Source organism: Cherax quadricarinatus, chromosome 13 (genome assembly GCF_038502225.1).
Source record: "Cherax quadricarinatus isolate ZL_2023a chromosome 13, ASM3850222v1, whole genome shotgun sequence".
NCBI classification, from domain to species: domain Eukaryota; kingdom Metazoa; phylum Arthropoda; class Malacostraca; order Decapoda; family Parastacidae; genus Cherax; species Cherax quadricarinatus.
This window is the reverse complement of record NC_091304.1, coordinates 13,877,625-13,890,124: the sequence shown is the minus strand read 5'-3', so window position 1 is coordinate 13,890,124 and position 12,500 is coordinate 13,877,625. Positions and strand designations below refer to the sequence as shown.

Sequence of the window (12,500 nt, the reverse complement as noted above, 5' to 3'; positions counted from 1 at the left end):
TAGGCTCCTTCCAACTGCCACTACTTCATACTGATCAAAACTATGGAACTGAACACCTTTCACCAGGGCTTAGGAACCGAGCGCCTCAAAATGACTTCATTCTTACCAAAGCTGAGGGACCCAACAATATAATCTCCACCTCTTCAGCTGTCGCTTTCTAGGTGAGGGACAGAACGCCTCAAATTCTACACTTTTTGAACCATCTTCAGTATAGTAGTCACATGTGTATTCCTGCACGCGTCTTACTCATCTCCACTAATAAAGAAACAGCTGCTGTGTTCTTCTACAACAGAAACAAGGGGGACAAACTCCTCGAGTTCGCCATCAAGTGTTTGAACGATGAAGCTCAGCCTCCTGACAATTACGGGGGACTTTTGGAACTCGTGATGAAATACCTGGAGGGAGTCCCGCCACATGGGGTGTATATCATGGCTGAAGGAGCCATGCACAGGGCCAGACAGACTGTAAGACAATATACTCCCTCAGTGTTATCATGTTCATAAATCAGTTCAAATGGACTCGCATAGAGTTCGAGTCATCTCCAGCTACGATCCTCTTCACCTGCCTCGTTGCACGCACCACTTGAGCCTCAGGCGCCACTGAATGATTTGAGTATACTGACACATCTGATTGAATACGAGGCCGGAAAGCAAGATGTCATCCAAGCAACAGTCGAAGCTCCGTCTCATCATACTTGGTATATGAGTGAAGAACGCGTTGGCTCCTCTTTTGTTGACTGCGTCGAAACCGCCATCAAGGAAGAAAGGGTCCAGACGTTAAATAGGAATTCAGATCCCCCCGTACGTAAACGACAGGGGGCAAAAGCGCCCTGTCGTTTACGTACAGGAAACAGAAGCTGCAACTTCTCCCCTCCCATACATTAGCCATGAAGAACACGATATATTTCTTAGGCATCTTAGAGATCTTCACTGGTTAGCTAGAGACGGGAAAGGATACAACATGTGTTGACGTTATCAAGGCTTCCTCGGGTCTCAGCGTCGTTAGCAACAGCAGAGCGAGGTGTAACGTTGATCCAAGAGTTCAATGAGATCATTACAAAGGATAAGATGCAGAAACAAGCCCTTTTTCAGGTTGTGGCTCACAACACAAAATAACAAAAGTCAAACCGTCCCGGGCAGAATGTTTGTAACTTTCTCTTGTTCTGATTGTTAAAGATATTATTTTCCGTTGTATACACTAACCACAGTGATCGTATTTTTCCAGTTTCTGAAAATTAGTTCTATTATATTTGGTTGTACGTGTTTACCTTTGATCCAGAAGAGTTAACCGCAACTTCAGTGGGTAATAATATCATTGAGATCGATGATTTCATGTCCCGGTGGCATACTTGATCTAATGTCCTTTTGCCTATACGCTATAGGAGAACAAAATGAGACCATGTCCCAGGAAATATTAAAAAAAATTCCATCACCTACAATAAAATATATTTTATATAAAGAGAGAGGACCAAGAGATGTTCCTCAGAATTTCACATCATATCGCTGCATAGCATCATATCGCTGTATAACATACTACATCACACCATATATTCTGGGCCACATGAGCAACAGACTGCCACAGAAGATAGGCTTACGCTACATCCCCAGCCTAGCACATGATGCCAGCTGAGGAATATACTTCGTAAAGTATAGATTATACCTGTGAGTGTACCTCAAATAATTGTTATAATGTATACGTCAAGGAAAACTGTTATAATATATATACCTCAAGGAAGAGTATTGTCTTTTCAGATGTTAGTGGTAGAGGAGTCGAGGCAGGAGGTGTCCAAGGTGCTGCAAGTTATCAGGAAAGAACGTTATGCATCTGATGATCTTCTGGTGCTGACGAACAGGTGAGAGAGAGAAAGAGAGAGAGAGTACTACTTGCTTATTTGTGATTACTTGGGTCGAATCTCAGCTTTTGGCTGTGATTCTTAATTTGCTGCTTCCCAGATTTACTCCCTCCTTGCTTCGTGGACACTGTCACACTTATTCTTAAAAATATGTATAGAGTCTGCCTCCAGTACCTTGTTGCCCAGGTCATTCCATTTCCTGATCACCCTGACGCTGAAGAAATATTTCCTGATTCCCCTGTGACTCTCGTCTGTGTCTTCAACATTCAGTAGTGCCCTCATGCACCCATTTCTCTCGACCGGTCTCTTATTGTCCTCCCTATCAAGTCTTTTGAGTATCTTGTGTTTATCATGTCACTTCTGGTTTTTCTAACCTTTAATGACGCCAGATCCACTTCCTTGGTTCTGGTACTAGTCTCGTTACAATCCTCTGTACTTTCTAAAGTTTTATGATGTACATTATCAGGTGTGTGTGCCAAGCTGATGTCACATACTCTAAGATGGGCCTGACATATGTGTCATAAAGGAATGACTGTTAAGATTCCTAAAAGCTACTCTAAGAGTCACCCAGTGAGCATTAGATGTAGAGATTATTCAGTTGATGTATGTCTCAGAGGATATACCTGGCACCTCGTTCTCCACGAGATCTTTTTCCCTGAGTAAGTGAGGGTTGCAGCTTCTGTCCGCCGCGTGTCAGCTCAATTTCTGTCTTTTTCCTTTCCAATTTTTTTTATATAATCTTGCATTACCGTGTATGTTCATGATCTTTTTTTGTCCTTACCAGTTTTTATTTATCTCGTTAGTTTACCTCATCTGTATACAGGGATACATCTGACTCTGTCTCTTCTGGTATACCGTAAATCACACAAACCAACACAAGTACTAGACCCAGTACTGATCCTTGTGGAATCCCACTTGTTACATTCGCTTGTTATAACGCCTCTTCCCGGACAATCACTTTTTGTCTCATTTTCTCATAATGCATTCTTTGATCCACTGTAGTACTTTCCTTATTATACCTGTCTGATCCTGATCCTCAAGTTTTTGCCCTAGTCTTTTCTGAAGTGTGAAACGCCTTCTTGGAATCCACTCAACACTCTCTTACCTCACATCCATTATTTAATCATTGGATTCCAGCAGATAAATCACAGAACGGGTGGGGCTCGTGAGTCTGGAACTCCAGCTGGTCTGTCAGAGACGATCTACCATTTCAAAATCCTCACTGTCTGTTTATGACAGAATTTCTCTCCAGGTGATCCACCACTCTCTTGATCATCATCATCATTACCTTGCATAGTACGCATGTCTGCAATACTGGTTTGTAGTGTGTGTGTGTGTGTGTGTGTGTGTGTGTGTGTGTGTGTGTGTGTGTGCTTAAAAACATCAAATATTAATTACAATTAATAATACTGAAAAAAGCATTTAATTCATGCTTGTATCTCATTTAAAAAATTAAACTTATTTGGTATAGCAGTTGATGTTCTCCACAGCGATGAGTACATTCCGACGTGTGAGCCTGGTATGCTAATCTTGCGGGTGCTGGGGCACTTGCTGCAGGAGGAGGCAGAGGTGGTCATGTCTTACCCTCCAAGGCCTCACAACCTCACCCTCCACCTCAAGGAAGAATTCAAGCGAGTCAACGTAAGTTGATTATATATATATATTTTTTCAACAAGTCGGCCGCCTCCCACCGAGGCAGGGTGACCCAAAAAAAGAAAGTCCCCAAAAAGAAAATATTTTCATCATCATTCAACACTTTCACCACACTCACACATTATCACTGTTTTTGCAGAGGTGCTCAGAACACAACAGTTTAGACGCATATACGTATAAAGATACACAACATATCCCTCCAAACTGTCAATATCCCAAACCCCTCCTTTAAAGTGCAGGCATTGTACTTCCCATTTCCTGGACTCAAATCCGACTATATGAAAATAACCGGTTTCCCTGAATCCCTTCACTAAATATTACCCTGCTCACACTCCAACAGATCGTCAGGTCCCAAGTACCATTCGTCTCCATTCACTCCTATCTAACACGCTCACACACGCTTGCTGGAAGTCCAAGCCCCTCGCCCACAAAACCTCCTTTACCCCCTCTCTCCAACGCTGCCTTCCTTCCCCTATAGATTTATATGCTTTCCATGTCATTCTACTTTGATCCATTCTCTCTAAATGACCAAACCACCTCAACAACCCCTCTTCTGCCCTCTGACTAATACTTTTATTAATTCCACACCTTTTCCTAATTTCCACACTCCGAATTTTCTGCATAATATTTACACCACACATTGCCCTTAGACAGGACATCTCCACTGCTTCCAACTGCCTCCACGCTGCAGCATTTACAACCCAAGCTTCACATCCATATAAGAGTGTTGGTACTACTATACTTTCATACATTCCCTTCTTTGCCTCCACTGATAACTTTTTTTGACTCCACATATACCTCAACGCACCACTCACATTTTTTCCCTCATCAATTCTATGATTAACCTCATCCTTCATAAATCCATCCGCCGACACGTCAACTCCCAAGTATCTGAAAACATTCACTTCTTCCATACTCCCCCTCCCCAATTTGATATCCAATTTTTCTTTATCTAAATCATTTGATACCCTCATCACCTTACTCTTTTCTATGTTCACTTTCAACTTTCTACCTTTACACACATTCCCAAACTCATCCACTAACCTTCGCACTTTTTCTTTAGAATCTCCCATAAGCACAGTATCATCAGCAAAAAGTAACTGTGTCAATTCCCATTTTGAATTTGATTCCACATAATTTAATCCCACTCCTCTCCCGAACACCCTAGCATTTACTTCTTTTACAACCCCATCTATAAATATGTTAAACAACCATGGTGACATTACACATCCCTGTCATTGCCATTTTTATTTTTATAATTTTTTTTATTATTCTTTTGCTACCTTAACTTGTGTATTTTATCCTGTCAATTTAAATCTAGTTATACTCTAATTCTTGTAAATAACTTATATAAGACCTTAGTGCAATTACAATTGAGAGTCTTGTGCCATTTTTATATTATTAGATTGAACTCAGTTGTACTATAGCTCATTGTATCTCAGTACATAGTCAATACCAAATTCACTATATTAGACCATAGTGCAATTACTAGTGAGAGTCTGGTGCTATTTTTAATTTATATTTTTATACTATTAGATTAAACCTAGTTGTACTATAGCTCATTCTAGCTCAAAACATAGACTCCACAAAAGTCATTATATTAGACCTTAGTGCAATTCAAGTGAGAGTCTTGTTCTATTTTTAATTTGTATTTTTATATTACTAGTTTATACCTAATTGTACTTTAGTTCATTCCAGCACAACACATAGACAACATCAGCTTCATTATGTGTAGTAGTGACTATACTCTATATGACCAAAATACTCTAGCTATATACTTGTCCAAACTTCCCACCACTACAGATATCAGTACTAGAACTCAATACACAACTCAGGATATAAATAACCATAATTTAAACCTAGAAGATGATTGATCACGTTGACCCTGATCTAAACCTCCATAATCTGACACCCAATCAAAACCTATTGGAAAGTAACTGCCTTTATTACACAGCATCACAAGCCACCACTATCCTAAACAATGCTAAAAGTCTATCAGTTCTTAACTACAACATCAGGTCCTTAAGCAAACACTGTGATGACCTCCTAGCACTCCTTGAATCACTAAAGACACCCTTCTCCTGCATTATTCTTACTGAGACCTGGCTTAAGCAGGACACAATAGATATCTACCCTCTACCAGGATACACAGCAATTCACAACTGCAGACCAAACCAAGTTGGGGGTGGTATTGCAATCTATTACTCTAACCAATTATCTTGTATTAGCACCACTTGCTTTAGTGATGAATATAGGGAATACATTTTTGCTAATTTTTCTGTAAAAAACCTTAAGGCACCTATAACAATCGGTGCCATTTACCGGATACCTCACACAAACATCCCAAATTTCAGTGAGAAATTAAAGTCACTAATAACAAACAGACAAATGAATAAGCACCACCTTCTCTTAGCTGGAGACTTCAACATCAACCTTGGCTTACTAGATGATCAGCCTGTAACTGATTTCATCAACAATATGAACAACACACTTCTCATACCAACAATAACTAAACCAACCAGGCTCACTGAGACAAGTGCAACCATAATAGACCATATATGGACCAATATACTAGCCCCCCTTAAATCGGGGATAATCACAGATAGCACTACAGACCACTACCCTACCTTCCTCCTGACAAACATTAGTAAACCACCACTTGAATACAACAAAGTCTCATTTAGACTCCATGATGAGGGCTCAATAAGGAAGTTCACAGCTGACCTAGAGACTGTTGACTGGCCTAAAGAATTCTCCAAGGCCAATGGTATTGATGACTGGACAGACATTTTTCTTAACAAATTACTTAGACTATACAACAAACATTGTCCTATAAAAACGAAACAGATCACAAACAAACGGCTTGGTTGCCCATGGTTAACCAGCACCATTCTGAAATTCATTGACAAGAAACACCAATATGAAAAGCAATATAGACAGGGCTTAATACACAAAGATATTCTTAAACACTATTCATCAGCTCTTACCAAAGTAATAAAGAAAGCCAAACAACTATACTACTCCAGTAGATTCACAGACACTAGAGGAGATATAAAAAAGACCTGGAAAACACTCTCTCAGATTCTAGGGACCCACAAACTGAGAAAAACCAAGAATATTGTCCTAACTAAACCTAATGAAACACCACTACATCCCACTGACACAGCTAACAAGATAAACGACTTCTTCTCAACCATAGGATCTAATCTCGCCAATAAAATCCCACATACCAATGTCCATGCTGGGGACTACCTAGATGGGAATTTCCCAAATTCCTTCTATCTTGCACCAACTGAGCCCACAGAAGTCACCGAGATTATAAAGTCACTTAAAAATAACTCAGGGAATCTGTCTCATGTCCCACCATTACTGTACAAGCGAGCAGCCCATGTCCTTTCGCATGCTATTTCATTACTTTTTAACAAGTCACTAGAAACTAGCACCTTCCCGAAACTACTCAAGATGGCAAGGGTTACACCAATACATAAAGGTGGTGACCCTACAGACTTAAACAACTATAGGCCAATATCAAACTTACCATTGCTATCCAAAATCTTTGAGAAACTCGTGCACAGGAGACTATATTCATTTATAACGTCACAAAACATACTCAACCCCTGCCAATTTGGATTCAGGAAAAATAAAAGCACTAATGATGCAATCATAAAAATGCTAGATCTCCTTTACACAGCATTGGAAAATAAGGAATATCCACTAGGAATTTTTATTGACCTAAGAAAAGCTTTTGACACAGTAGACCACGACATCCTACTCCACAAACTTGACCATTACGGTATAAGAGGCCATACGCTTGCTTATTTCAAAACTTACCTTACTAATAGGTATCATCAGTATGTCACCATTAAAGACACAGCATCAACAACACGGCCACTTGATACTGGAGTTCCACAGGGAAGTGTCCTTGGTCCCCTGCTCTTCCTCATATACATCAATGATCTTCCAAACGTATCCCAACACCTGAAACCCATTCTCTTTGCTGACGACACGACTTATGTCATGTCTCACCCTAATCTTGCCACCCTCAACACCATTGTTAACGAGGAGCTGATCAAAATATCGACTTGGATGACAGCCAATAAACTTACGCTTAACACTGACAAAACCTACTATATTATGTTTGGTAGCAGAGCAGGAGATGCACAAATTAACATTAAGATCGACAACACTCTAATTACCAGACATAATGAGGGCAAATTCCTAGGCCTATACCTTGACAACAATATGAAATTCAGCACCCATATCTAACACATAACCAAAAAAGTATCCAAAACGGTTGGGATCCTCTCCAATATACGATACTACGTGCCGCAAAATGCCCTTCTCACACTATACCACTCACTTATTTATCCATACCTCACCTATGCTATTTGTGTTTGGGGATCAACTGCAGCAACACACCTAAAGCCAATAATAACCCAACAAAAAGCCGCAGTAAGAATAATCACTAAATTCCATCCCTGGCAACACCCCCCCCCCACTCTTCATAGATCTAAACTTACTCCCTGTTCAGTACATCCACGCTTACTACTGTGCAATCTACATCTACAGGACCTTAAGCTCCAATATCAACCTTGACCTAAAACGCTTTCTTGATAGTTGTGACAGAACCCACAGGCATAACACCAGACACAAACATCTCTACGACATTCCCCGTGTCCGACTAAACCTTTACAAAAATTCAATGTATGTCAAAGGCCCTAAAATCTGGAACACCCTACCTGAGAACTCTAGAACTGCAGACACATTCATCACCTTCAAAACTACCATTAGAAAACATCTTATCTCCCTGATACACCCCGTCAACTAACTACACGAATACCACCTGGTGGTTCACACTCACTCACCCATTTGACCATAAACAGAAATATTAATCTCAATCTTAAAATAATGAATCCTGTGATACTCCAATACTGAAACTATGTACTGTGCCAAAACAAAAGCATTCACATTGCTAAACTCACAAACTAGTATTTAGTCACTTAGCCATAATACCAACTTACCTCATAATTTGTAATATTTTAAAATTAAGATTTAAACTAAGTCTGCCCAAAATGCCTAGCCATGCTAGGTGTTCTAGTGGTACACTCTGTAATCATTATTTTACTACATGTAAACCACACAATAACCAAATTCTGTAAGCTCAGCATTGTAATCCTTATAGAGAATAAAAAAGACCTACTTTTACGGGGAAGTAGTCTCCCTCTCTTCTACACACCCTAACCTGAGCCTCACTATCCTCATAAAAACTCTTTACAGCATTTAGTAACTTACCACCTATTCCATATACTTGCAACATCTGCCACATTGCTCCTCTATCCACTCTATCATATGCCTTTTCTAAATCCATAAATGCAATAAAAACTTCCCTACCTTTATCTAAATACTGTTCACATATATGCTTCAATGTAAACACTTGATCTACACATCCCCTACCCACTCTGAAACCTCCTTGCTCATCCGCAATCCTACATTCTGTCTTACCTCTAACTCTTTCAGTTATAACCCTACCGTACACTTTTCCTGGTATACTCAGTAAACTTATTCCTCTATAATTTTTACAATCTCTTTTGTCCCCTTTCCCTTTATATAAAGGGACTATACATGCTCTCCGTCAATTCCTAGGTACCTTCTCCTCTTTCATACATTTATTAAACAAAAGTACCAACCATTCCAACACTATATCCCCCCTTGCTTTTAACATTTCTGTCATGATCCCATCAGTTCCAGCTGCTTTACCCCCTTTCATTCTACGTAATGCCTCACGTACCTCCCCCACACTTACATTCTGCTCTTCTTCACTCCTAAAAGATGGTATACCTCCCTGTCCAGTGCATGAAATTACCGCCTCCCTTTCTTCCTCAACATTTAAAAGTTCCTCAAAATATTCTCACCATCTACCTAATACCTCCATCTCCCCATCTACTAACTCCCCTACTCTGTTTTTAACTGACAACTCCATACTTTCCCTAGGCTTTCTTAACTTGTTTAACTCACTCCAAATTTTTTTCTTATTTTCATTAAAATTTCTTGACAGTGCCTCTCCCACTCTATCATCTGCTCTCCTTTTGCACTCTCTCACCACTCTCTTCACCTTTCTTTTACTCCCCATATACTCTGCTCTTCTTATAACACTTCTGCTTTGTAAAAACCTCTCATAAGCTAACTTTTTCTCTTTTATCATACCCTTTACTTCATCATTCCACCAATCACGCCTCTTTCCTCCTGCACCCACCCTCCTATAACCACAAACTTCTGCCCCACATTCTAATACTGCATTTTTAAAACTATTCCAACCCTCTTCAATCCCCCCACTACTCATCTTTGCACTAGCCCACCTTTCTGCCAATAGTCGCTTATATCTCACCCGAACTTCCTCCTCCCTTAGTTTATACACTTTCACCTCCCTCTTACTTGTTGTTGTCACCTTCCTCTTTTCCCATCTACCTTTACTCTAACTGTAGCTACAACTAAATAATGATCCGATATATCAGTTGCCCCTCTATAAACATGTAGATCCTGGAGCCTACCCATCAACCTTTTATCCACCAATACATAATCTAACAAACTACTTTCATTACATGCTGCATCATACCTTGTATATTTATTTATCCTCTTTTTCATAAAATATGTATTACTTATTACCAAATCTCTTTCTACACATAGCTCAATTAAAGGCTCCCCATTTACATTTACCCCTGGCACCCCAAATTTTCCTACTACTCCCTCCATAACATTTTTACCCACTTTAACATTGAAATCCCCAACCACCATTACTCTCACACTTGATTCAAAACTCCCCACGCATTCACTCAACATTTCCCAGAATCTCTCTCTCTCCTCTACACTTCTCTCTTCTCCAGGTGCATACACGCTTACTATAACCCACTTTTCACATCCAATCTTTATTTTACTCCACATAATCCTTGAATTTATACATTTATAGTCACTCTTTTCCTGCCATAGCTTATCCTTCAACATTATTGCTACTCCTTCTTTAGCTCTAACTCTATTTGAAACCCCTGACCTAATCCCATTTATTCCTCTCCATTGAAACTCTCCCACCCCCTTCAGCTTTGTTTCACTTAAAGCCAGGACATCCACTTCTTCTCATTCATAACATCCACAATCATCTCTTTCTTATCATTTGCACAACATCCACGCACATTCAGACTTCCCACTTTGACAATTTTCTTCTTATTCTTTTTAGTAATCTTTACAGGAAAAGGGGTTACAAGCCCATTGCTCCCGGCATTTTAGTCGACTTTTACAACACGCATGGCTTACGGAGGAAAGATTCTTATTCCACTTCCCAATGGATATAAAAGGAAAAGCAATAAGACCAAGAACTATTAAGATAAAATCAAAGAAAACTCAGATGAGTGTGTATAAATAAACGTGTACATGTATGTGTAGTGTGACCTAAGTGTAAGTAGAAGTAGCAAGACATGCCTGTAATCTTGCATATTTACGAGACAGACAAAAGACACCAGCAATCCTACCATCATGTAAAACAATTACAGGTTTTCGTTTTACACTCACTTGGCAGGACGGTAGTACCTCCCTGGGCGGTTGCTGTCTACCAACCTACTACCTGTAAATTATATATATATATATATATATATATATATATATATATATATATATATATATATATATATATATATATATATATATATATATATATATATATATCTATATATATGATGTAGGGCGAAATGACAGTAGTTTGTTGGATTATGTATTGGTAGATAAAAGACTGTTGAGTAGACTTCAGGATGTACATGTTTATAGAGGGGCCACAGATATATCAGATCACTTTCTAGTTGTAGCTACACTGAGAGTAAAAGGTAGATGGGATACAAGGAGAATAGAAGCATCAGGGAAGAGAGAGGTAAAGGTTTATAAACTAAAAGAGGAGGCAGTTAGGGTAAGATATAAACAGCTATTGGAGGATAGATGGGCTAATGAGAGCATAGGCAATGGGGTCGAAGAGGTATGGGGTAGGTTTAAAAATGTAGTGTTAGAGTGTTCAGCAGAAGTTTGTGGTTACAGGAAAGTGGGTGCAGGAGGGAAGAGGAGCGATTGGTGGAATGATGATGTAAAGAGAGTAGTAAGGGAGAAAAAGTTAGCATATGAGAAGTTTTTACAAAGTAGAAGTGATGCAAGGAGGGAAGAGTATATGGAGAAAAAGAGAGAAGTTAAGAGAGTGGTGAAGCAATGTAAAAAGAGAGCAAATGAGAGAGTGGGTGAGATGTTATCAACAAATTTTGTTGAAAATAAGAAAAAGTTTTGGAGTGAGATTAACAAGTTAAGAAAGCCTAGAGAACAAATGGATTTGTCAGTTAAAAATAGGAGAGGAGAGTTATTAAATGGAGAGTTAGAGGTATTGGGAAGATGGAAGGAATATTTTGAGGAATTGTTAAATGTTGATGAAGATAGGGAAGCTGTGATTTCGTGTATAGGGCAAGGAGGAATAACATCTTGTAGTAGTGAGGAAGAGCCAGTTGTGAGTGTGGGGGAAGTTCGTGAGGCAGTAGGTAAAATGAAAGGGGGTAAGGCAGCCGGGATTGATGGGATAAAGATAGAAATGTTAAAAGCAGGTGGGGATATAGTTTTGGAGTGGTTGGTGCAATTATTTAATAAATGTATGGAAGAGGGTAAGGTACCTAGGGATTGGCAGAGAGCATGCATAGTTCCTTTGTATAAAGGCAAAGGGGATAAAAGAGAGTGCAAAAATTATAGGGGGATAAGTCTGTTGAGTGTACCTGGTAAAGTGTATGGTAGAGTTATAATTGAAAGAATTAAGAGTAAGACGGAGAATAGGATAGCAGATGAACAAGGAGGCTTCAGGAAAGGTAGGGGGTGTGTGGACCAGGTGTTTACAGTGAAACATATAAGTGAACAGTATTTAGATAAGGCTAAAGAGGTCTTTGTGGCATTTATGGATTTGGAAAAGGCGTATGACAGGGTGGAT

General features: G+C 39.4%; 1 protein-coding gene across 1 annotated transcript in view; it reads left to right on the top strand.

The window, feature by feature from the left end:
• The window catches only part of LOC128688486 (uncharacterized), a 58,768-nt gene that overhangs the window by 12,334 nt on the left and 33,934 nt on the right, over positions 1 to 12,500 (top strand). The window contains exons 3-4 of the mRNA XM_070084537.1: positions 1,752 to 1,852; positions 3,343 to 3,493. Of these exons, the coding sequence (XP_069940638.1) occupies positions 1,752 to 1,852; positions 3,343 to 3,493 (252 nt within the window). The remainder of the gene's footprint in view (positions 1 to 1,751; positions 1,853 to 3,342; positions 3,494 to 12,500) is intronic.